This window comes from Parambassis ranga, chromosome 8 (genome assembly GCF_900634625.1).
Source record: "Parambassis ranga chromosome 8, fParRan2.1, whole genome shotgun sequence".
NCBI lineage: Eukaryota > Metazoa > Chordata > Actinopteri > Ambassidae > Parambassis > Parambassis ranga.
Window position 1 is genome coordinate 10801282 of NC_041029.1, and position 26043 is coordinate 10827324.

General features: G+C 42.7%; 1 protein-coding gene across 4 annotated transcripts; it reads left to right on the forward strand.

Annotated features, from left to right (window-relative positions):
- The first annotated feature begins 1740 nt into the window (after positions 1-1740).
- LOC114439886 (SH3 and cysteine-rich domain-containing protein 2-like) lies at positions 1741-20875 on the forward strand. Of its 4 annotated transcripts, none has more exons than XM_028412086.1 (11): positions 1741-1827; positions 9495-9843; positions 11151-11245; positions 12685-12769; positions 15259-15374; positions 15832-15901; positions 16087-16172; positions 16272-16360; positions 17430-17481; positions 18469-18606; positions 19434-20875. In XM_028412086.1, exons 1-11 carry the CDS (start codon positions 1741-1743, stop codon positions 19530-19532), a joined length of 1266 nt encoding a protein of 421 aa, XP_028267887.1. In that variant the 3' UTR covers positions 19533-20875. The 4 variants fall into 4 exon arrangements, with proteins under 4 accessions (XP_028267887.1, XP_028267885.1, XP_028267886.1 ...); XM_028412084.1 differs by lacking the exon at positions 1741-1827 and adding an exon at positions 4284-4379; XM_028412085.1 differs by lacking the exon at positions 1741-1827 and adding an exon at positions 4284-4379 and having other exon boundaries at positions 15835-15901.
- The last annotated feature ends 5168 nt before the right edge of the window (positions 20876-26043 follow it).

A 26043-nucleotide genomic window follows, 5' to 3' on the forward strand; every position in this document is an offset into this window, starting at 1 on the left:
GTGTTGGAGCTCTGAGTCGGATCAGATCACAGCTCAGAACAACACTACCCCCAAAACAGATATTGTGTTTCTGTTTATTTTTAACACTGCTATATACTGGGAAAAAAAAAACTTCTGACTGCTTTGTTTTGGCTTTTCATTTTTTCTGCATGTGTTCCTTTCAGAAGTCGGTCTGCTGTGTGCTGGCTCTGAGTGAAGCAATAATTAATGTGATAACAGAGGCCCTCTCTCTCACTTTCTCTCTCTTTCTGTCTCTTTTCTCTAGCCCGCCCACGCCCAAAGACTTTCTGGCAGCTCAGAGCAAACTTTGATGTCAGGCTTTAGGTGAAATAATGCAGTGCAAATACAAAAAACTCTTTTCTTGTGTCATTGTTTCAGCCTCACTTAAAAAAACACCATTATCCAGGTCTGCTGTCTATGCAGGTTAATATGAAAACTGCCCCGAGACCTTGCTCTTCTTCATAGGAAGTGTGTGTTTTGGACAGCAGGCAATCAATAAGAGCCAGCCCCAGAAGGCTGCTTAAACCAGGAAATGAGATTGCATTTGAATTCAGAGGTAGCAGTATAGTCCAGCCTTATTGCAGCTACTTTAAATGAAGTTTTAACTCTGCAGGGCTATGCGGCCACAGCTCCTGTATTCACTGCTTCAGAGGGCAGGTGGGAAATGAGGGATGAATGATAACAGAATAAAAGTGTGCCTAAGCACAATTTCTCCAGAGACCAAGTGAAAGTAGTCCAGCTCGGCCTATGTGGATCAGTCTTTTTTTTTTTGCCCGAGGAGAATATTCTGACTCAGAAAGTTCTAACCCTAACAAAATAATTCATCAGTCCTTTATTTCATGAAGAATTTCTTTTATTTTTTATGCCTTCTCTTATGTTGGATATAAAACTCTGATAGGCTTCTGAGCCAGAGTTACTGTCTGTTGTTCTAAGTGGGTTTTGTTGTATCAAGGACGACACAGCACATTTAAAGAGGACACACACACATACACATAAAAAGAGCTGCTTCTGCTTTTATTACAGACACTCGGCACCTTCAAGTAAAAACAGCTTTCAGTTTGCAATTTGTTGGAAGCTATTTTCTGTGCTTACATTTTAAAGCCTCCGCCCATGGCCATGAATTCAAATGAATCCTGGCAGAGTTGTAAAAATTGCCCCAATCATGCGCCTCAGACGCGCAAAGAGGCGTGCCCAAGATTGCGCTTAAATTTAAGTCTGTGCAGCAGTGAAGGGCACAGTTCGCATTGGATTTACTTCTAGAACATAGATTGGCGTGTATCTAGATTTGATTTCATTGCGCTCATATTTATACATTGACGTTTTGCTGATTTGGGGTTTTTTTTGTGCAACCGGAGGACAGAATTGTGCCAAATTGGAGCTTTCCGGTACGCGTCACTGAGACTGAGCGACACAAAAGGCTTCACCAACTCGCGAGGTTCTGCCTTTCTGTTGAATGCTTGTCCTCGTATGGCATGAAGGAAAAAGCAGTTGCTGTGTGTGCAGCATTATTTTTTCATAATTTGCAGAATCAAGCTGAGTAGTTGGTGCGGTGGAGAGCCAGTGGCTGAAAGGCGTCCACATCGCAGCGCGCGCACAAAGCCCTCTGATGTGGATCTGTCACACTTTGCCAGTCTTTTGTATGGCTAAAGCTGGAGTTTGTCTGCCGTCTGGATACAGTTTGAGGAGTTGAAAGTTTTTTTTTCTTATTTTTCTTTGTGTCTTCAACGACTCACAGCACCAATGATGACTGAGAACAATGAGATGGAGAGCGAGTCCCAGCTCCAGCGCTCTCCAAGCAACATGTCCATCCAACCGATGACATCCAAGGCAAGTCTGACTTGTGTTATGTAAATATAATTACTAAATAATGGCACAAACCTATCATACAGTCATATCTCTCTGTAAAAAAAAAAAAAAAAAAAAAGATGTTTATTCGATGAAGTTTTGGAGTATTTTCCTCCACACTCAGACTACAATAACTGCAGGCTTAGTGAGAAATGACATTTTATTTTGAAATGCTGTGTCGGCTTTCCTCCACACGCACTCTTCCACCAGTTCATGTAATATTAATGACAATACTTCCCAAATGCAGTTCATCTCGACTGCGTCACTAGGTGTAACATCACACGTAAGGTCTGATGTCACACTGTCTCCCTGTCCCCCCCCCCCCTCTCTCTTTTTTTTCCCAAATTCACTTCCTACATGCACACCCACCTATGATTTAAAGTGAAATCATAATGTGCATTTTAATGCAGTAGTTAAACAGAAAATGCTTGTTTTTACTGCCTGTGTGTGCTTTTGCTGATTAGCTGCATTTCTTTGTCCACATTGCAGCACTCACTGCTGCTGCAAGCCTCTGCAACATGCACATGTGCTTACTTTCACTGCACAGTCTGCCTGCTTGAGCCTCAGCTGCCCTTACAAAGTGTCTTGATGATTCCATTTGATTTGTTGACTTAACTGTATAAACAAGGATTTGGAGAGTTGGCCTCCAAGAGCAGGAGCTGTGAAAGTTTCCCTCGTGCCTGCCTTTTCTTTTTTATTATTGGAGAGACACTTGATCCACGAGACCAACCCACTTGATACAACTTTCCTCGTCTCCACCTCGCCGCCCACATGCACGCCGCTGACATGTTTGAAGCAAAAGTGACACTCCTGCTAGTGTTGGGAGGTTCGACTCTTCTTACTGACTCAAATCAGTTACTCTCGAACCCTCACGTGAACGAATCTTATTGTGAGTCATTTCGTTCATTTCGTTCATTTTTACAGCCGGTGGCGCCGTGTCCCTCTGTAGTATAGTGCCGCGCATTGATATGGGACAAAGTATAATAAGTATAACTACCACAAGCAATTCAAAGCATGTGAAAACATAAGAGGGCAAATACACACCACGGTACAGTGACTTCTGTCCTGCATCCTCCCTGCCAGTGTTGTTTAACAGTGCCACAGTGACTAGGTAGCTGTCACGTGACAAATGAACGAGAGTGTACTGCTTCACACACACATGAGCTGTGAACGAGAACGAATCTGTGCAGCCTGTGGAGCTTGTCACGTGACAAATGAACGATGAGCGAGAACGAGGAGGAGAACGAATCTACAGCTCTGATCCGTGCAGCCTGAGCAGCCTTGGTTACATATGATTTCATGACTGGATAATGTACTATTATATTTATTATTTAATGGCAGAGTATAACACAAAACATGATGTCATTTTAGAAAGCATTTATTTACAAACACACTTTACATTATATACACAATAACACTACACATCAACAACAAGCAAAGACCATTAATTATAATTTCATGAATACATAGCGTTTGCCTGGTGTCACGTGACAAATTGAGGAGCGTCAGATATCAGACATTCATTTCCTTGTTTGTTTCTGAGTCCACAGCCCCGCAGCTGAGCTTCAGCTCTCGCGTGACAAATGAGCAATCCGGAACGATTCGTATGAACGATTCGTATGAACGATTCGTATGAACGATCTGTGAACGAGTCGCAAGTTCCTTTGCTGATCATTTGCTGCTGGCCAATTGGCACACAGCCTGAGTGGCTTGGCCGTCACGTGACAACAGAACGAAGATCCGGGGGCTACCGCGACTCAGGAACGAATCATATCTGTTTCCTGTCCTGCCAACTGAGCTTTATGCGGCTGCCTGCCATGTAGCGAAAGAACGAATCACTCACTGAGGGGACTCGTTACCCCGATTCATATAAAAGATTCGTTCATATCGAACGAATCGTTCACGAGCAACACATCACTAACTCCTGCGTGCACTTCGCCAGCCATCTGCCTCATGAAAGTCAGCATTGTTTAAAGCCGTGTTGTCACTTCTTTCTTCAGCAGTGGTCCACTCCAGCTTCTCTGCAGCTGCTATACCAACGAAAATCAGGCGTGATTCTCTTCCGTATTCATTGTGATTCACCGGCTTCACCACATCACAGCCATTAATAGTACAAACTCATCAGTCTGGTCATCTGCTACCCTAATCAATTGAAGCTGCTCTGGTTGAGTTCCAGGGGAGTGTGTGAAATAGATTTAGCATTAGCCTCCAGCCTTCATTCTCCTGCAGCTTCCTTTCAATGGATGTAAGCCATCGATGTGAATTTATGTTTGAATGCTAAAGTTAATGTCAGTGTGCATATGAAAAGGATAAAAAGTGCTCTGCCACAGGGTGCGGCTTGTGAAGGAATCTGATCAGACAGTCATGTGTACAAGATGTTACAGGGAAAGGGAGCGGCTTGCTCTGGTAACAGATGCTCCCTAAAAAATCCACCAGCAGCGATGGATGGATATCAGAAAGCAAGAACACAAGAAACCCAGGCCAAAGGATTAGGAGGAAAGGAAACATGGACTTTCTCTCCACCTCTGAACAAGGTAGAAACTTGAGTGGTGGAGCAAGCGCCTGACTATCAGCCTGTACTGCCAATCTTTGTCAGGAGCTGTTTGATGTCTGTGGACTGCTGATGTTTTGAAAGCTTTCTCTGTGACAGAAGTGCACAGAAGCCATGTTTCCCCCTCCATACACATAAAATCGTCACCTCAATTCATCCATGTGTCCACTTTGGGAAGCTTCATCCAGTCTTCTTAATTCAATGTGAGCTCTTAAGCACACATACACACCAGACGAGTGATGAAAGGTGACTGGCATCCCCTGCAGTGTGAATATGACAGCTTGTCACAGCCACACAGTGTGTGGCCGAGTCTAGCTTTTATGAGAGAGATATTTCACTTGAATGTTTCATCCCAATTCTGGTGGTTTTATTAGATATCTCACACAGCCATGTATGCCTGTGTAGCCCTGATAGCCCTGAGAACAACCACAGACCTTTAATTCATTTAAAGATGAAGGGAAGGGAAAGCTATCAGGAACATCAAATGGGAAGTAAGACGCTGATGCTCATGCCTGTATGAGGAAGAAACATCATTTGTAATGAAAGGGGTCTGGTTTTATCATCTGTTCACACAGGACAAATGGTGCATTCAAGTGCTCCTCGGATGATCTCATTTCCTAATGTGACACATGTTTTGTTTAGACTCATTCCTTGTTAGGAACTCACTTTCCTGATCACTCCAACATCATTTTAAAGCATGCTGAAAGCTGACGTTTGCCGATGATCCACTGACGCAGATGATTTTTCTCTAATGTCGCCCCAGAACTACAAAGTTTAGCACCTAATCAATTGACCCCTCAGCCCTTTGAAACACACTTTTAAGTTCACTTCACATCTCATTAGCCGCCGCTTGGCTTTCTTCACAGATGAAGGAGGGGAGGATGACACCGATTTGAGTGACGCGAGCAGGGGGAGTGAAGGCAAAGAGGGGGAGGTCGTCACTAATTAATGTAACACCTTCACCACTGAGATGTTTATTGATGTGACACTACAAGGAAAGGTGCGAGCTGCTGAAACACTGGATGCTAGAAAAGATACTCCAAGACGATTATGAGAGAGTGAGGGGGAGAGGGAGAGGGAGAGCGAGCATGACATGGGTGATGGAAGGAGAACAGTGGAGACAGCCTGCGCGTTTCTTATCTCATATGTAAAGCAGGAATCTGCCAGGCTGCCGTGCATAATAATAACAAATGTTAGCCAACCCGAGAAATGTTCTGACATCAAAACCTACCCTTTCCTGTTCTGTGTAATTTTTAAGTGTTGTGTGATTTTTTTTTCTCCCCCTATAATAGCTTTCCTTTTATCTTGTCACAACAGTTGAAAAAAACCAGCGAGGCTACACAGTGGAGGTGTAAATAGATGCATCAGGTACCTGGCACCTGAGGGTGACAATTTCTTCTGAAACCATATATTCTGCTGATGACCTAGAATAGGAGTGAGCCAAGAGACTGTGTCTTTCACAGCACAGTTACACCACACTTATCTAAGGCTGAAATATCCTCACTTTAGAAGGTCGGACTCTGTGATGTCTCTCATGGCCAAGATATTAAGAGTTTTATATATAATATTTTATATATTAATATATATTTGTAGAATCCTGGCTGGCTTGATGGAGCTTGTTGTTGTTGTTGTTCCACGATTTCTGCAGCACGTCTTCTTCTGTAGACAGCACAAAAGGAAATTGCTACAGTTTAGAGTAAGGAGTGAGCACAGATAAGTGGGGGGAAAAGGGTTAAAAGTATCACAAATCGGTCCCTTTTGACAGCTAACTAGTGTTTTCTTGAAGTGTTCTTTGTCATGGCAGACAGAAATGGGCTGACATAGGCCATTTCACCAAATTCGGAAGATTAAAACATTGAAAAAATAAAGAAGAAATGACAGCTATGTTGTTAAGTCCAACAGACTGCAATATAAAAATGCTAACATCCCCTCACACAGCCATCAATACCTCAGTTTCCATACAATAATGGTGCAACAATCCTGCCCTAAACAAGCTGTTTCAGACAGAATCCCAAAGGTTCCACATACTGCACCTTTAAATTTTTTTAAAAGAATGCACATCTTGACCTTTACAGCCCCTAAAATAAGACTGCAGATTTAATCTTTTATTTGAAACTTTCTGTACTTTGTGAATCACACTACAGCGTATTATCAAGCTGTATTTATCATTACATTTCCAGTGGGACCAAGCCTTTGTTGTCCAGTCTTGACCTCTGGACTACAGTGTCCCATAAATATCCCAGCCTGGTCCCATTAAACTGTGACAGAGGCAGAGAGAGCCATACATTGGAGTGAAAGAAAAGCCATATCATTGAATTATGACTGCTCAACCCCTGCTGTCCCTCTGCAGAGCATTGATTTTAGACATTTATGTTTCCTACGTGTGAGAACGGCACATTGTCGGCGTATGGATCGAAAATGTGACAATTACGGCTTTTACAGGTCAGCTGAGGCAGCATTTTAAAAATCTGGTCTGCAGCAGAGAAAATGCTGTAGTTTGATGAATTAGGACAAAGAGGTGTTCGTAAATCTGAGCATTGGTGTGTGTTACAATAGAGGTGAACAAAAAAAAACCCAGACACACAGGTTCAAAAACAGTTTGAACAGTTCACGTAGACATGAGGCTGATGGACACCAGGGAGCACAGGCACAAAGACAAACAGGAACCACTACCAAGCCACAAAAATGGGATCAAAAGAGCAAAAATCAAAGAAAAGTTTGGCTTGAAACAAACAAAGAATGACAGAACAAAGTGTGTGAAGCAGGAAGCAGCAGATGTGCCAATCAGCCAGGTGAGGAGGGCGGAAACAAGAGGGACTGCCCAGGGATTCACCAACACACACACACACACACTAACAGAGAGGAGAGGACAAGAGGAAAGAGAGCATTTTGCATTTGAGAAATGCCTCTCAAATGTAAAATGTAGATTTGGGTAGAGCCTGCTATTTTTTCCCCTTGTGGCAGCCATGAGGAGAGTTAGTGGAAGAATGACTAAGGTCATTCACAGGCAGTATCGCAAAATTGCATCAAATCAATTATACATATGGTATTGGATAATGCATAAGAAAAACCATCTGTGGCAAAGCTCTGACTCATCTTTATCGCTATCATTACCTCACCCGTCACAGGAATCCGTGTGCACACAAATGTGCCCCGCGCGTCGAACGCAGCGCTGCTGCGGCCTTGACTCAGAAGGATGATGCTCTCAGCTAATGTTCAGATGGAGGCTAACGGGGGATGCTTTTTAGGCTCGCGCACTGACAGATGATTAGATTAGCTGTAATTGAGACGTGTGCTGTAGCCGGAGCTGTTCTGTCAGCAACCAACTGCTCTGAATGAGGGAGAGAGTTCTGTTTGAGAGTTCTGCTCGAGACTGAGATGCTGCACTTCAGAACACCTTTGTGCTAATAATATGATTAAAGCTTAATACCAACTCTTTATGTGTATTGATAGATCATCATCCTATTCTTAAGTAAGTTCTAACATAACAATATTTACATTCCCCAAGTCACAGTTGTTGGCCTGTGGGAGGAAGATGGAGCACACGAGCCCAATTAGGCAAATCCCACATGGATTAAATCTTCTTCCGCACCGCAAGTTAGAACCCAGACTTTTCTAACAAGCTTAAAAGGTCTTAAAAGTCTCTAATTTGAATTATAATTGCTTAATATATTGTGTATTTAGACTATAAAAAACAGTTCTATGTCTCTATTGAAAAGCTTCATGGAACCCACATATCCTCCCACAAATGGTCACATCCAGTCTCCTCACCCTTCTATCACACATCCACAAGTAGCACAGGAGGCATACTGCACAGCCCCTGCAGCTAGGTTGTGTGTTAAGTAAGCCTAGCTGCACATATACACTGCCCAGAAGGTAAAATCAGGAAGGTAGACAGTATTTCCTTGCTAGGACTACACTAATGAGGTCACTGGTTACAGAAATGAATAGAATAGCACCATTTATAATGCACTGTATTTGTCCCCAGAATAACCTGTCTTCATTAGGGTCATATGATGAAGGGAAATTTCACAAATGGAGATTTACAGCAAGCATAAAGGAGTGTGCAAATGTGCACTCAGTTACTGTTTTGTCTCTCTTGCTTTACCCGCTCACACACACACACACACACACACACACACACACACTCAAATAGACAAACTGTCTTCATATCTTATTCCCAGACACGCAGAGCTGTAAACAACATGTCCCTGTAAAGTGATTATGTTTGGCGCTGAGCAGAACGAGTGCAGACAGGCAGACAGACAGAGCACGTGTGTGTGAGAGAGAGAGTGTGTCTGTGGCCTGCCTGCTGATTATCTGTCTGCTTGTCCGTCTGCGTTGATCCATTCTCTCTCCCTGCTTGAAACACGACCACGCCCTCATTCCGCTGACACTGCATGTCAGCACACATGACCGCCCGCCTGTCCTCCTGGAAAACTATCATCAACTGCTCTCAGGGCTGGAGGCAAATGTCAGGAAACGTGCATTTATCCGGCCAATCAATGCTGTATAGCTTACAGATGTGATGGCCGCTCCCATGTCATCTGATTGTTGAAATTGTATGGTCAATACGGCTTTTAAGATACAGCGCAGTTGTCAATAAACACATGCGCAATTCGATATCATTGCATGATGCAGGCATGTGTGCTCAGTGCAGACCAGTAGCATGATCAATCAGTCCAATGAGCAGCCTCCATCAGATTAGGAGCCCGGAGGACAGTCTGCTGATAGATGATAAGGCTGTGTAAACTCTTGTTTCCATTCATCACAACAACCCCCCTGTTACCACTAGCAAGAAAATGCTGTTTTCTGTGCTATTACACAGTAATGCACAAAGACTGACGGTGGGTGTGAGGAGAATGTTCTTTGTACATGCAGGTAGCTCTGCTATTAATGAGCTGTTTCCTTATGTGGTGATATTGCATTTCATTGGTCACCTTCTTTTCCCCACGGTGCACACAGACTGTTGTGTTTATGGATGCTGGAATATTGCCTGCAGTGTCCTGAGGGGTGTGTTGAACAGTGTGTTATTGCTTCTTGCTTATCTTGTGTTTATTCTGAGTGTACCATCTTTCTCTGTATGTCGTGTGTACAGCTCCAGAGACTAAAGCGCTCGCTCTCCTTCAAGACCATGATGCGAAGCAAGAGCGTAGAGAACTTCTTCCAGAGGTCCTACAGCGACGCTCGTCTGCCCCCGGATTTCATCACCGATCCACCTCCCCCATCTCCCCCACTGATGCCGGGCTCTCCTCTCGTCAGCGAACGCTCGCCGTCCGTGTCACCGTCCCTCAGCCCCAATCCCTCCATCGCCTCGCACTCCCCCTCTCTCAGCCTTTCCCCGTCACTGCCCACCAAGCCTACCCGGCCTCAGATTAACCACTGTTTCCAGGACCATGTCTTTCGGAAGCCCACCAACTGCCAGCACTGCAAGCACATGATAGTGGGTCAGTATTCTCCCAGGACTCTCCTCTCTCATATATTTTGCAGTAATAAAAAAACACACACACTGTCTGAAAAAAAGGAGTAATAATATAAGTAATAGTAGTAGTAATATAAGTAATATAAGCTACCTGAGTCACAAGGAGTAACCCAAGGAGGTCTATAATGGCAAAAGGGTGTTCCTTCCTATAGTGTAGCAAAGAAGTGCACTGCTGAAGTGTAATGCAATTAACTCAAAGTGTGTTTTCAGCCTCTCCATATTAATGTTGGTTTTCTAATCTCCATCTACCTCAGGCCAAAAATGGCATTGTGTGAGAAAGTGGTATCAATCCTCCAGAAGGCGTATGGCATTTTAACTCTACGTAAACAGTCAAACAATCTCATTAAAGCTACACTTGCGTGAACATAATAACTGAGTCTCAAGAAGCTTCTTGTACCAGATGAGGACACTTAGATCTCATCTCATTCGCTGATGTTTTTCCACTCTATTTAAAAAACATTTGATTAAAGCCGCGCAGCCTGTCTTCAGTGCAGCTCAGGTGCAGACTCCTTTTATCTCTAATTTGCCGCCTCTATGAGCTACTAGCCACTAGTATTTCTGCTAAATCTACTTCCTGTCACTGTGATTGATTACAGACTCCATCCTGCTCCCCTGTGTTTGTTTTTTTTTTTGCATGTGTTGTAGGTTTATTTATGTAACACATTGCCTCACTCGAGCTGTGCTCCTCTGCAGTCCCAAAACAACATCTAGTCTCAGTCTGATTGTTAAGCTGATGAAGCAGAATCCATGTTTCTCTTCGCAGTAAAAAAATAGTGTTTTCACTGAGCCATATTGTGCGATTGTTGTTTCCCCTTCATAATAGAGCTGTCGCTCTAATCCCCATCTGCAACAAATTCTGAAATCACTCCTCTGTGCTTTGCAGGATAAAAAGAGACTCAACCCAATAATTGTTAAAGCACAATAGATAGAGGATTTGTCATTACAGAACAAATAAGGAGAAAACATGATTGTACTCAAGAGGCTCACTCGAACCTTTTTCAAAAAGCTAGATGACTCAATGCCAAATCGATTACGATCAAGTATCTCCAGCTGGTTTCCAATCTCTGCAGGTTGTTTTGGACGAGGAGCTGTTGATTATAAAGCTGTTAGTGTCAGTTCTGCAATACGTGACAGAGATCTGAAGTCCACTTTGTTCTGCTAGCACTTTCTGCCTGTTGTGCCGGCTGCGTCTGTCTGTGTTTTTTTTTTTCTCTCTTTTGGTCTGTATGTCCTCTCTGCTCCCATTTTCTCATCTCTGTCCCCTCTCCGCAGGAAACTCCAAACAAGCTCTGCGGTGTAAAACGTGCAAAATGGCTGCTCACCTGTGGTGCACCTCAGAACTCTCGCAGCAGCCGTGCTACGGGAAGGTACGAACACACACTGAGAATTTAATGATACACCCCTTTTTTTTCATGAAGGCTAAGACTTTTATTTTGTAATTTGTAATCTGTAAACATCTGTTACATCAGTATGTAAACAGTATCAGATTAACATCTGCCAACATGTAATACCTACATATCTGTATGAATGGTGCATCCCTAATAACCCAGCCCGGTGTCATATGTCTATCACTGCCCATCAGGACTGGAACAGAGGAATAGGTAGAATTTGATACTCATCAGTATTGCAGAGCCACTTGACCTGGGAATAAATGCCAATTGCACCCTTTCCTACTGTAGGCAAAAGCCAGCTGTTAGTGGGACTTATTGGGTGTTTCATGCTGTCTGTAAACAGAACTTGGGGAAGATGGCAAGTGCAGTTTTCATTGACTTCTTTTTCATACTGTTTTCTTCAACAAATCCTGTTATTGGAAAGCTACAGGACACTCACACATGAGCCATTACAGACATACTATTAGAGACATGATTTTTCAGTCCATAAAAATATTTATCTACATATCCCCTCTGTACAAATCAGAACAAATCTGTACAAGTTTATGAGACTGAACGCTACATGTATGGTAAATGTTTGTATGTGTACTGTGTATAGATGTGAAAATAACACTACTTCACCTGCCCACCTGACAAAAAGATCCAGCTTTGTAATCACAAGTGGACCTTTAGCTCACCTTTCTTGTCCCAAGATTTTGTGCATTTTGGCTTTAGTTGAAGGACACTGGATGAAGGTGAGTATGATGCACTAGGCAGCAAATTGGGTGTGATTTCAGTCAGAGCCTTTGTGTTTATCCTCTACAGCGCGGGGCAGAGGACATTAGCATGCAGCAAAAGAGGTGAACCCTTCTGAGAGCCACTTGGAAAAGAGCAGTGTGTTGAGGAGAGCTCAGTGCAGTTTGACAGCAGCGCACAAACAAGAGAGGGAGGAGAGCTAGGTGAAAGTAAAATATCATCAGACGGTGCAGAAGGTAGCTCTTGTCGCTTCTGATCCACCGTTTCTCTCCTCAACAATATATGACAAAGTGAGTAGCTCATTTGCAAGTCAAGGCAAAGACAAACAGTATCTCAGCTGAAACACTTACTGTGCTTAATTCAGTGTGAAATTACAGCCGTGCTGACACGCACACGCAGCATCACATGTCCATGCCTGTGTCTAAGCCATGTGCGCACAAGTATTGAACTCATTGTTCATAATTAACAGCACAGAGAGCTAATGCTTTTCCTCAGTTTGTGTAAGGAATCAGCTGCTCAGCTGCGGCAGGTGTATCACTCTCTTGATGTGTTTCCGATCCAGTAATTTCCATAAATGTCCTAAATTCACTACACAGAGCCATTCCCCTCTCAGCTGAGTCTATAAACAGGACATAATAGAAGCTGAAAAAACCATTCTGCTCTCTGCTCTCCTCCATTAGTCTGGAGCGTTCAAGCGAAACTTCAGCTCACCAATGCTCGTCAATGACCAATTGGCTGTCGTCAAGGAAGTCCAGCCGAGCCAAGGTGAGCCCACTCCTGAACGTCTCTCTCCGCGTGCGTGCGTGTGAGTGTTGTGTCCGTGTGCTTTTGTTTTGTTTCGTGTTGTTGCTCTTGTCTGGCCTTTTGGTTTATTTTTAGATTTTTTTTTGTTTTTTTGCGTGCTTGTGTGTGTACTGTAACAAAACCAGAAGTGCCTCCATCACACCTGACATCCAAGGAGCATGGAGCGGAAAAAGATAAAGAGGAGGAACAAATTCAGCTTCTCTTGGAGGCTGATGGACGGTCTGCACCCTGAAAGTATGTGAATAAATATTTATATATAAGTTCTTATGTTTATGTTTTCATATCTGTGTTTATGATTTGACTGGCGGGCTGGTATTTTGTCAGGCACAACAGTTTGCATGTTTAAAGGCTTCATAAACATTGAAATGCTGCCTACATTCTGATTAGTATCAGCCCTAACTTGCCCTCTGTGTCTATATACTGTATCACATAGAAAGACCATAATAAGCTTCAAATGCTGCTATTTCAATCAGTGGTCTACCAACCATCAGATTACCTTGAACCTTGTAGAGCCAGATCTCTCTGCGGCAGGGTGGATCCTCATGGCCCCAATGGATCCCAAGATTGACTTTTGCAAAATGCATGCTAATATCAGAAAAACGGTTTACATGTTAGTGTCTTATACAGATTATGCTCTTATTTGGGTATCGACATATTCCTGTGCATGTAAACATAGTCAACTTCACCTTTCATCCAATCAGATGTAGCTTAGAGTGTTAGTTGGCCTGTCAATCATAAAATTTAAAGGATAGCCCATCAAAAGTGTCATGAGTAAACTTGTACATTGTAGTTTCAACTCCTTGTTGCTAGGCAACAGGAGTAGCACAGGAAGTCTGGCGCAACCTTGGCTGTCCTTCAAAGGATGTGGCCTCTAAATTAGGCTCAATGATGACTTTTTTTATTACTTTCTTCAAAACAGGGTCACAAAAATGTCTTTTGCATCTAAAAATGATGAGATGTGTATACATCTACACCTGAAATAATGCACATAGTGGTTTGTTCATCAGTACAAGTGTTGATACGTAGGGTGGTGATTTGGAACAAGGTCATTTTCTTTTATCTCTTGGTCTAATAAAACCTGCTGAAGGCTAAAACATAATGACACAAGCTTCTTCTACTGGCTTAAAAGTAGCTGGTTTCTTCTTCCTTTCAATCTTTACCTCTGAATGGGGATCTTTACTTTTTTTTTTTTTGGAGGAACACCTGTGTAGATGATACAGCGCTGCCTGAATCATGCTGTCGCCTCCTCTTACAACTCATGAATCAGGGTACAATTAACCTACAGCTCCATCGTCACCTCCAGGACGCCTGGGACTCTGCCATGGCTGGCTGAGACCGCAACCTGCCAAACTCACAATCACACATTGCAGAGTGTCCTCATAATTATGCTAACAAAAGGCTTGGTAAAACACTGAGCTCATGTTAGTATCAGGCAGTCATTTTTCCATCATGTATTTACTTGTAAATGAAAATGTATTTTCTCATATTGAAATTGCACTTATGAGAGCGAGGCAGCAGAGATTAGTGCAGAATAGTGACAAGGCTGAGTCTCATTGACAATTAAAAGGATGTATTTGTCTATTTTGAGCAGGGCTGTGTGGGGTTATGGTTAAGGTTAAAGAGGGGAGGTTGTAGTAGAGTCTGAAGCTGCATCACATAAAGAATTCCTCCTTTGAAAAGAATCCCGAAGGACTCACTAAAAAAAAAAAACGAGCAGATAGGAAGAGGTGTAAATCTGTTGTTGAATTCTGAAATTAATTGCTCTTTGCAGAATCACCTCAGTGAAATAACTGGAGTCAAATCAATGAGTTGTATTGCCTCTAAATTCTTGGACAAAATGAAGAAAGTGTTGTAGTCTTAAACATTTAAGCAAAAAACACTGCACAGACTCTCAGCATATCTGGCCCTGCAGAAATGTTCCTTCTGCTTCTGGCTCGTCTTTGGAAAAAGAAGCAGAAAATCCTGAACTTCAGACAAACTGAGATAGCACTGCCATCTTCTTGAAATGTAGCTATGAAGACTTTTAGAGGATTTCCATATTTTAAATCTCATCTATCATTCCCTTTTTACTCAGCTCCATCTCCAGATATATTACAGCTATTAGACTAAGACACATCTCTTTCCAACAAGCAAATGTATAAATAAATCAAAGCATGTAGAGTTATTGGAATGTCTTGATGTCTTCTTAACTTCTGGCTGCTGTGCTCTTTCAGATCTAAAGTGGGTCACTTTGTGTTACTACAGTTATATTTAGACCCCCTGGTTCCTGCAGATTGGCACCAGCACAACAGTCATGATGTACAGTGTAATCTCAGCGTGCAGTCCTAATTGTAGTGTGTCTGGAGTGAATAATTTGTCTTCGTAAATAAAGTCCAACGTTACTGTGAGTGTGAGTGTGTGTGTGTGTGTGAGGGCGCACACGAGTCTTATGGATGTGTGTGTGGTTTCAGAGGCAGTGCGGACGCGTGTAGATCCTGTGTATGCCGCCTTGCGCTACGGGACGTCCTTGGCACAGATGAGCCGCTCCAGTTTTGGCAGTTTGTCAGAATCACCGACGCGCAGCTTGGTATGACATCACTACCCTGTGGGTGGGAGGAAAGGACGGCTGAATCCTATGTGCACAAAGTTTTCTCTGCACTTTAGTCCATCAGCTAACATATACTGCAGAATATGGCCTAATATTTAAAACAGCCTACAAATGGCATCATGGCTGAAAGGCATTATAACAATGCGTGGCTCAACAGGAGGTTCGCCTGAGTGAAAGTTACAAAATATGCTTACAACCTGCCCTTAAACACAAATCAACATGGTACACACGTATGCCAGTCGTCTCATTTAACATTTATAAATGCCTAATAATTCATGTGTGCCAACATTTCCGAAATATAATAACTTGGCAGATTTAGTCAGAAAATGTTGAGTCCTCAATCCCTCATTCATCAAAAATTAAATGTATCATTCTGAATTATTCAGAGCAGCGTTTCTAACATCTGATTGTTTCCCTTTATATTTCTCTCTTTGAGGAGGAAGGAGATGAGGAGAAGCAGCAGAGACAGTGCAGCATGGAGGAGGAGATAACTCAGGAGACAGGGGGTAAACACTGCTGTGTGTTTGTATGTATATATGTGATGTATGTCCATGCCTACGTGTGTGTCTAAGCCTATGTTTCAGTGACCCGTGCATGACCGTCTGTGCGTGAGAGAGATTTATTGTGTCTGCTGATTGCATATTTGTGTAGACTTGTGTGCCTGGCACCTTAAAAGAAAATGTCTCATCAGTTTCAGACACCCCTGCCCCCGAGACAGAGATGGAGAAGGAAGTAGAAGAGAGCAGCGAGCAAGCTCAGACTCCTGCTGAGGAGAAGGTAGCGCTCTGTTTAATCCACCTGTGCAGGCTGTCACACCTTGTTGTTTTTACTCCGAGTGTGTATTTCTGTCTCACTGCCTCCCTTTCCTGCGTCCAGGTGCCCAAGCGCATAGAAGTCCACTCCATCCACACCTATGTAGCGCTCTACAAGTTTCTGCCTCAGGAACCAAATGACCTGGAACTACAGTGAGTAAAACAGACCAAACGTGTGCAAGCATTTTTTTTCCATGTGTGAGTGCTTTGTGTTCCGCGCCCTGTGATTTGCCCCGGCTATTTCATCCTGCAGGATGAAAATGTCCCCACCATCTGCAGAGGACGGTGTCGGGGTGCCCTTAAGGACGACTAATTATAAACTCAGAGCCCATCACTGTCCCCACGTACAGAGCTAGTGACTGAGCTGTGTTCCCAGCAGGGGGGAGGATAAAGACACTGAACAACTGAGAGATGAAAGGGAGGAGAGGGAGACAGAGAAGGAAGGGAGGAGTGCAAAGACAAGGAAAGGAGCGGGATAAACACTATGCATGGAATTTTTAATAGAACTGTGACAGTGAAATATGTAAATTGTAAGTTGTTGTCGAGTGAGGCTCACCATATTTGGAGGATTATAAAAGTGTATTTTGCTGCCATAGAGCAAAGCCGCTCTTCCCACCGACTTCAGATAAAGTAGGCTAATCCCGCTGTTCAACGTATATATCCTGAACTGCAGGCAGAAACCTAAAAGTGGCACAGCAGTATAAAAATGTACAAAAGAAACTACCTCTATATTAGAGTTTTGAATTGGCAGCTGGGGAGTGGACCAACTGTGTGTGATTTTGAACCCAGGTGTGTGCTGTGACCATATAGGACAGTCGTGAGTGCAGACAAGCAGGAGCCTTGATGTACAGAAGTGCAACTGGGACAGCGTTGCTCCCTGTGTATCTAGGACACTGTGCACAAATGTCTCATCAAAAACCGGTGGCATCATTAGCATGCATGGCTGCAGATCAGGTCAGGCCTTCAGCCACTGCAGCAGAGGCTACCGAGTCGTATTTCATGTTGGACCCAATGACTTTGTTCTCAGAGGGGGGGACACAAAGACTCACCTTTGTGAGTGTGGGTACTACAGCTTCCTGTGGCACTTAGATAATGTTATCTTTTGTGCTTCTCTCACCCTCCCCATCCCGTGTCCCGCTCCTTGTCCCTCTTCTCCTCTCCGCCTCAATCACTCCTCCCCTTTGTGCTTTGCACATCCTCTCTCTTGTCTTATCTTCACGAGGCCCGGCGATCGAGTGCAGGTCACCGACGACTCTAACGAGGAGTGGTGGAAGGTGGGTAATAAATCATTCGCAAACATGTGACTGTGTGTGTGTGTCTGTGTGTGTGTGTGTACCTGCTAATTCGCATCTTTAAATGAAGCCTTTTAATGCATCACACCTGCTCCATTTGTGCCTGTCATAAACAAGCAGAGAGCCTGTAGACAGAAATAGAACATAATTTCCTCTGAAAATTACTAAAAGAGTTTAACATAATGAACTTGACTAGTGTTGCAGCCTCAAAGAGCTTTTTATTGAGTCAGTAATGAGCTTCACTTTCTCCCAATGGAAATAAATATGCATCATCTACGCGTGTGCGTGCATGCGTGCGTGCGTGCGTGCATGTATGTGTGTGTGTGTTCCAGTCCCAGTAAACCAGTCCTGTGTCTCTCAGCAGACCAGTATTTATTCAAACTTATGTAGCTTATTAAAGTAAAGCAGCAGCCATAAATCCATTAAAATAAACACATATATTCCAAGGATCCCTTAAATTATGTATTACTTGTGAATCATCTCTTCATTACTAATGTATAGTTTGTGAGTCACTTCAATAAACACTTCAATACCTGAGGCAGAGGATGAAGTTTTTTTTGCAGCATAATGGTGCTACGATGATCCATCTTCACCGTTTAAAAAAAGCTGCATGTACATGTGTTGTTTTAGTTTAATTATATGGAACCTGACATTAAGGTGAAGTCAACTCTTGTGTGTAAACAAAATTACGTTAATTTGTATAATTTAAGTGTTTGCATTCTTTTTTTTTCAACACTTCAGTGATTCATCACGGCAATAAACTGAACTGCGATGCGTCACTCGTCGCTATTATTCAAACTGGTATCCTATAAAACTGCCTCCTTTGCCCTGCCACCAAAACGAATGGCATAAATCAGATAGAGTGTAGAGATGGAATTACAACAGGCAGCCAATCATGAAAAATGAATCAAATCAAATATGAAGAGACATTCCATCAGTGTGGTTGTGACATCCTCTTCTTTACTCCAGGGTAAAAGTGGAGACAGAGTTGGCTTTTTTCCCGCCAACTTCGTGCAGAGGGTCAGGCCAGGAGAGAGAGTGTGGCGGGTCATCCAGGGTGTCTCCGGCAACCGAGAGAGAGGACACATGGCAGTGAAGGAATCCCAGGTACGCCAAACTTTAGCATGAGAGGATAGGGGTCCATTCATCTATTTGTGGAAATGGCTGCAGGAGGGCCGGAGCCAAACCCAGCACACACTGAGTGAGAAGCGGGATACATCCTGGTCAGAGACGGATCAAAGGATTGGCACTGAAATTATCTCTGTGTCTTTCTGAAATTGCCTTTCCTGATTTCAGACTTGTGGCAGGGAGGCACAGTTTTTTTACAAGGGTCACTTTTAATCAAATTTCACCAAATATTTACAGACAAAACGTTTGTTTGAAGACCCTTTAGCTTTTTGCCTAAACAATCAGCAGTCAGTCTGTCCAGACTGTAAAGGCTTTGCATTACTGTGAAGTGATTTATGTTTTGGGGTAACACTGTATATAGGTTGATCTTTTGAATATAAAGCATTATCAATTTAGAAATCTGTGACATTGTCATAATCGTCACAAGGATTATATCTGATGTGTAGCCATGTGACATGACTGACATTAGCCGTGTGGGAATCTATGCATCTTTTTGCCTAAAGGCGTCCACTGAGTGTTGTCATTTACATGCAGCAGCATGCTGCCTCACAAATGCTTGGTGATACACATGACACATGTAAATGTATCCAAGTACACGTGTCTAAGCGAACACTGAAGTCTGATGCAGGACACTTGTATTTATACATGTATAAATAGCCGTGCCATGGCCAGTGTCACTGCAGAGTAGCACGCCAGTAGATGCCCATCCAGATCAAACCTTGGCATCATCATAGTGGTAAAAAAAATTGTAGAGAAGCTTGTTTCAGATGAGAGGAACTTATTCTTCTGTCTTCTCCTCCATTCAGATTTGTGTTGGAAAGCGAGAAGACGGCGAGGTGTTTCTTAAGCTGAGCAGCGGCAAGAAAAGAGGGCTAGTTCCCGCTGACTCCATAGAGGAGATCTGAACATTTGTACAGACCACAGTCCTTCTGCTCCTGCCTCCCCAGGGACGCACTCATCTATAACCCCCCAAAAAAGAGCCCCAGCTTCTCCAACTCGTCTAATTAACCCCGTATGCACACATGCATATGCAAAGATCTGGAAGTGTAGTTATGCAGCCTGCCACTAGACTTTAATCGACTGCACAAAGGGTGCACGAGTCCAACACGGCGTGCCGGCTCACATTTCGCTTTTTCTCCACCAAAAGGATGTCTACCAACGTGGGAGGAGGCTGAATTCTGTCATGGGAACATGATGCTTCTGTCAGTGTCCTTTTCTTGTTTCTACCCACTCTGTGTGTGTCTCATCCCATATCTGCTCATTTCAGGGTCTCAGCCCTGGGGACTGATATCAGTTTTGTGTAGAGTGCTGCGCAACAAGAGGCACTTGCCAAGAACAACCACTGCCAGCCATGGAAAGCTACTGCCATACAGACAGACAGACAGACAGATGAAAGGGGATCCAACTGCACTCGCCAATTTTATGAGGGCGGAAATTTTCAAAGAAAAAAAATGGAGGGACTGAGGATCTTTTAGGAAACTCTGTTTTTCCAGACTATTTTTCAGTCTACAGTAATAAATATGCTACAAATATGCTTCATTTGTGGCCTAAAATCAGACTCCACGCTTCACCTTTTTGACTATCTAAGAACTCCCAGGGATTTCCTTAACATTTTTAGTTAATGGCACATCCTAGCTAGTGTAATACAGTATATTTGTTGACTACTCAGACACAGCAGTGACTGTCCAGTGTCTATATTTTGTCTTGAAGAATCTAGGTAGGAGGGATGAATATCTCTCTAGAAAAAAAGTGCAAAGTCGTTCAATTGGAATCCTGCGTGTGAGAAGCCTCTCAGCATCTTTCAACTTTGGAGCTGTTTTTTTTTTCTTCACATGAAGGAGCTGGTTTCTGCAGAGGTCATGGTGTTGCAAGTGTTACCCAGCATTTTTAAACATGCTCACTAGAGCACAAACAGCAGGACATAAACTGCAGCCGTCTGCCTGAAAAAAACAACAAGACGGCGGGGATCTTTTCGAGCATGACATGGTACTCTTTGAGATTTGCTGACAGATTGGAGGAAAACAGGAGGAGGAGGAGGAGGAGGCAGAGTGAGAGGAATGACACGGGTGTTGAGTCAGCGTGCGTGCAGGTAGTGTTGTACCCATGAGTACACGAGTCATCATTGATCAAATGTCAGCCTGTCATCTCCATCTTCTGCTTCCCTGTTTGGCCTCTATCGCCCTGTTGTTATTGATGTGACTGGTCAGATCTTATAGGTAGTGAAGACTTTTTTTTTCTTGATGCTCATTCCTTCATCCATTATGATGGCATTTCTTTAAAAGACAGAGAGATACATCAGGAAAATGTAGAATTGAAGCACAAAATGCATCATCGGAGTGGTGAATCCTGAAATGGTTTGGCTCAGTGCACAGATAGCTAGCTGTGTTTTAGTCTGCATTAAAAGCTGTGACAAATAAGCTTCTCCCCTTCAAGATTAGCACTTTATTTCATGTCATCTGTATACGTTCTGTTGAGGTGTCTCCTTCACAGTGATAGCTGTGCTGCATCTTCACCTTGGAGCTCTTCTTCTTCTTCTTCAAACGTCTTGGAGAAACATGTGTGTCAGAGCAGAACTGGATTTACTCATGTTATCTTGCATAGTTTTATGTAGCATTACATGTTCACACTTTAGAGATTTCAAAATGTTTAAAAACAAAATACGTGTGTTTGGATGTGTTATCCCGAGCCCAGAGTCATTGGTTGGCCACATACCTCAATAAAAAGATCTTAATGAAACCCCCTGTCTGCCCGGTTCATATGCATCATGCTGGTGCTGTAAAGTCATGTTGGTCCGTATGACAGGAGCCATCTGTTATCGTATTAGCTCAAAAAGGAAACTTTCATGCATAATGCAGCATCCTCCAGCCATACGCTGATGTGCACAGAGGGATGTCAAAACAACAGCACCGCTGGAGGGACTGTATATCAGGCCTGGTTATTTAATCACACACAGCTACATAAATCAAAGTAAGATGACAGTTTAAGCAACACCAATCATCAAAAGTGATGTGGATTGGTGCCGTTATTCACACTCAGCTGTCTGCACAGCAACCTGGAGCAGACTCAGTGTCTTCATGTCATCTTTTTTTTTGTTCAACAAACTTGGCAGCCATTCTTGAACTAAGAAAACTAAGAATGTTTTAAGGTTTTAATGGAATAAAAAATGCCTTCATTTTGCTCTAATTTCCGGTAATAAGTAAGATGCAGAGGCACAATTATGCTAGCAGATGCCATTTTAAGTTGTCAGGTGACTCATTTCTTTCCCATCATTACCTTCCCATGTGATGTGATTTTCTTCACTTAAATTTGCACCTGAAACGAGCTGTTGGTGAAAGCATGCACCTGAAAGATGCAAGGTTGAATGACAGCAGCTGTACATCTCAGAGACTCAGTCAACTTTTTTTTTTATTTCAACCTGTTTTCCTGAAAAACGATAGAGTATATCTTGATAACCTATACCTGTGTTGGTCTAGGTGTAGCTCTCCCTCTATCCTGTATAATTTATTACAATTAACATTTATGCACAAAATAATCATCCTAATGTATGTGCCTTGATGATTCTAAGTTGTCATGCTATTGTGACTTATACAATATTCTATATATTGAGCAGTGGCTCAGTGGTATAGCAGGGTTGTCCAATAACCGGAAGGTTGGTGGTTCAATCCCAACTCCTTGGGCAAGACACTTTACCCGCACTGCCTCCAGTGCACTTGCTAGTCATTGTATGACACTGCTTTGCAGCAGCCTTCTCTGGGATTATTAAAGCATCTAAAATGAAAAATAAAATACAGTCAGGTTTATAAATATTGGAACAATGGTAGGTTGTTTGTCATTTGGCCTCTGCACATTATACATTGCAGATAGATACTGACCCAAAACATACAACACATAAGGCACACAAGGCAAAGAGAACTTGGAGATTATTCACTGGCAGTCATTCGATCTCAACCCAGCAGAGCTGATGCTCAGTTACTAAAGACAAGCTGAAGGCAGAAAGAGCCACAAACAAGCAGCAGCTGAAAGCAGGTGCAGTAAACACCTGACAAAGCATCTTAATGGAGGAAGCACAGCATGTGGTCTCGTCTGTGGGTTTCAGACTTTAGACTCTTTAATACTGAGTGCTGGTCATTATTAAAAACAACCCTTTTTGATTTTGTTCTGTTATGTATGAGCAACCAAAATGTGTATGTTTGCATGTGTGTATGTTCGTGTGTGTGTGTGCAGAGCCATTTTGGTCCCCTAGGCGAGGTTATGGTCCAACGTGTAGTGGTGTAAAGAGACCAAATCACTGTTGCAGCATGTATGAGTCTGACTGTATACCCTCTGTAATAGAAGCTGGATTTCTTCTTTTGTTCACATAGAACTTTTTTTGTAGAAGTGGTCCACATATATTTTCATTTTTGGCTTTGTTTTACACCCGGTGACCAAAATAATAACTTGTGTCTTAGACAGAGAGGATCTTTGGTTGACTTTGCCACCAGCAGCGGCTGCTACGTGTACCTCTATTAGCACTCGACAGTGCTGCCCATCTGCTGTGACTAAGAGCACTGTGAGTCCTCTCAAGCTGATGAAACTTTGCCAGTGTGGGAGAGCGTCATTGAACAGTCCCATCTTTCTCTTCCCCCTCTAATCCTTTCCTTCAGCTCCTTTTTCTATTCTGCCGTCTCACAGTTTCTCCGAGTATCCTCTCACTTTATGATACGAGTCCTCACTCTCTCCTGTCTTTCATGGTTTGACTTAATCCTCTGGCTTCTGTACCTCTCTCCCATCACTTCCTGTCACTGCCTGTCACGGCTCCTTGCGTCAGTCTGGCTCTCGGATACAGTAGCAAACAAAGGAATGACTATCCATTTCCTCTCCGTCTTATCTCCAGCCTCTGTTATGACAGCACTTATGAAGTTATCATAAGGAGGCTCTCACCTCATTGAATTATAGAGAAAAATTGGAGAGGATGTGAGGAAGCTTCTGGAAGTGAAAATGCATATTAATAATGGCTCATTTCACCTGGCTGCTCTGTCTCAGCCTTGGCTGTTACGTTGACTTTTGAAGGTAGTAAAACAACAGGAGGGGCATAATTAGGGCCCGGCGTAAATGCGGTTATTGTCAAAGCTGGCCCATGCATTATATCTGACTGACCCTGCACAGACCCTGCAGGGGCTCACTTTTGCTCTTGTATAATAAATGTCCGCTATCATTATTCACAGTGTCCCCCGTTGTTATTATTATGCCTTATGACCTTTCGAGGTGCCTCCGAGCAAGTGTCATGACTAACAGCCTCTGCGCCTTGTGTCGTGGTTCAGGTGAACGCATAGAGTATCAGCTGCTGTGATAAACACTGTGTCCCGCCATCTTTTATGTGCGTCTAAATAAAGTAAATCGGCCCCACCACTGGGTATTATAGTGGATAATCAGGGCATTAACAAGCTAGAAATGCTTTCACAAGACACTTTAATGACATAATGTGTACAGGGGAGCACAAAATTTCAGTCACAGTGGGAAAATGGTTACGTTATGGCACAAACATTGGAAACACAAGATTTCAACCTGTAAACAGGACTGAAGAAAAGAAGGTAGTGATTTCAATTCCTGAACTAAAGACCAACTCCTGATTATCAGACCCCAACATTGTCCAAAGGCCTTTTCACCCCTGCTCACATTTACAGACTGTCCGTGCCAGACTTGTTTTCATTCTCTTGCTTTTAGAATCAATAATATAAAAAATTCACATCATTAATATACCCATTTGCTACCTTAACGGGAAGTTGAGGTAGAATCCAAATGCAAGACAAAAAGATACTAAATGAAAAGTGAGTCATAATAATCCAAAAACATACAAGAAGGCTAAACTAACAACAGATCGGGGACAAACAATGGACACAGCCTTGGAACAACACAGGGAGGGAACACAAGAAAAGAAAGCAGCAACTAAAAAGTAGGAGGCACAACACTACAAGGACTAATGAGACTCAGGTGAAAGCAATGAGGGCAGGGCGGACGATCACAAAACACAACAGGAAGCTTAAAACCACTGACTGTATAACAAATCTTTCAAAATACATTTTCTCACTTAGGTAATGGTGTAAATGCAGACTACAATACATTAAAAAAATAAACATTTTTAAGCACTGATTTCAGTCTGTGCCTCTCAGCCACCACCCTAAACCCACACACACACACACACACACTGAGGCTCTCCCCTCTTTGGTGTTTCTTTTTATAAGTATGCAATTTTCACGCTTTCTAATTCTTGAGGGAGGAAGCGAGCGATTATCAAAGCAAAGCAAATAATGACAAAAGCAGCTGTCAGGGCTATCCAATTGCAAAAATAGAGCTGATTAAATGAATAGACACTAAGAATAGCAGGTAATCACAGGTTGCAAAAACATGAACACACACACACACACGGCCCTGGCACTGATGCTGGATGACACTAGCATAAAGAATTATTTCTTCAGCTGTGAGTACAACATACCATTAGCCTTTCTATTTCACCCACACAGGAATGAATGCAGTCTTTGACATCCAGCTACCACACAAATAAACATTCCATTCTTGTTTTACATTCCCTCCTATTTACACTCCATGTACAGTGCAGAGCAGAAGAGAGGAGCAAAACACTGAACAGTGTTGTTTAATTAAAAGAAGACAAGATTAAAGCTGAGATGCATCAAATGCACCATCCAAAATCAATACATTTGATGTAGCTGAGACCAGATTCAAAACAAAGCTCACAGACATGATATCTCTAAACTTTCCAGCAGAGTGGGCGTATAAACCAGGGATTAGGTTGTGCTGTGAGACAAAGTATCAGGGGGATAAAGTGAGGTTTGGAAGACCAGACCACATAAACATCAACAGTCATGTGTCTTGTAGAAGTTTTGCTTTGGTGACATCATGAAGAAATATGAACCTTATAGTCTGTCAAGCTAAAAGCTAATAATTTCTGGGCTGTTAATTATACATTTAACATCATACCTTCACTAGCAGTGGAGAGCCTGACACCATTACATTAGCATAATAATAAATAACTGTAAACAGGGTGATGCTATTTTTGTTATTGTCTTTAATGCAGAGGGAAGACACGTCATCTACACACATGTAAAAAAATTGCATGTGATCACATGTCCACAGGTAGATACATGTATTTTGTATCAATAATAAACATATGAACAATAAGGCAACACTAATTTGGCAATATTTGCATTGCTCAGATAAAAACAAGCAACAAGATCGTATCATCATATAGTTGAATTATGGAGACAATAAAATCTGTTGTTCTTTAAGGCTATGGCAGTTCTCATAAGAATTAAGAGAGTGTACACTGGACACACACTTGTCTCTTTGTAATATATTGTTATAGTGTGTTAGCCGCCTTGGATGGTGAGACAGAGTATACACAGCTGAAGGAATGCAGCA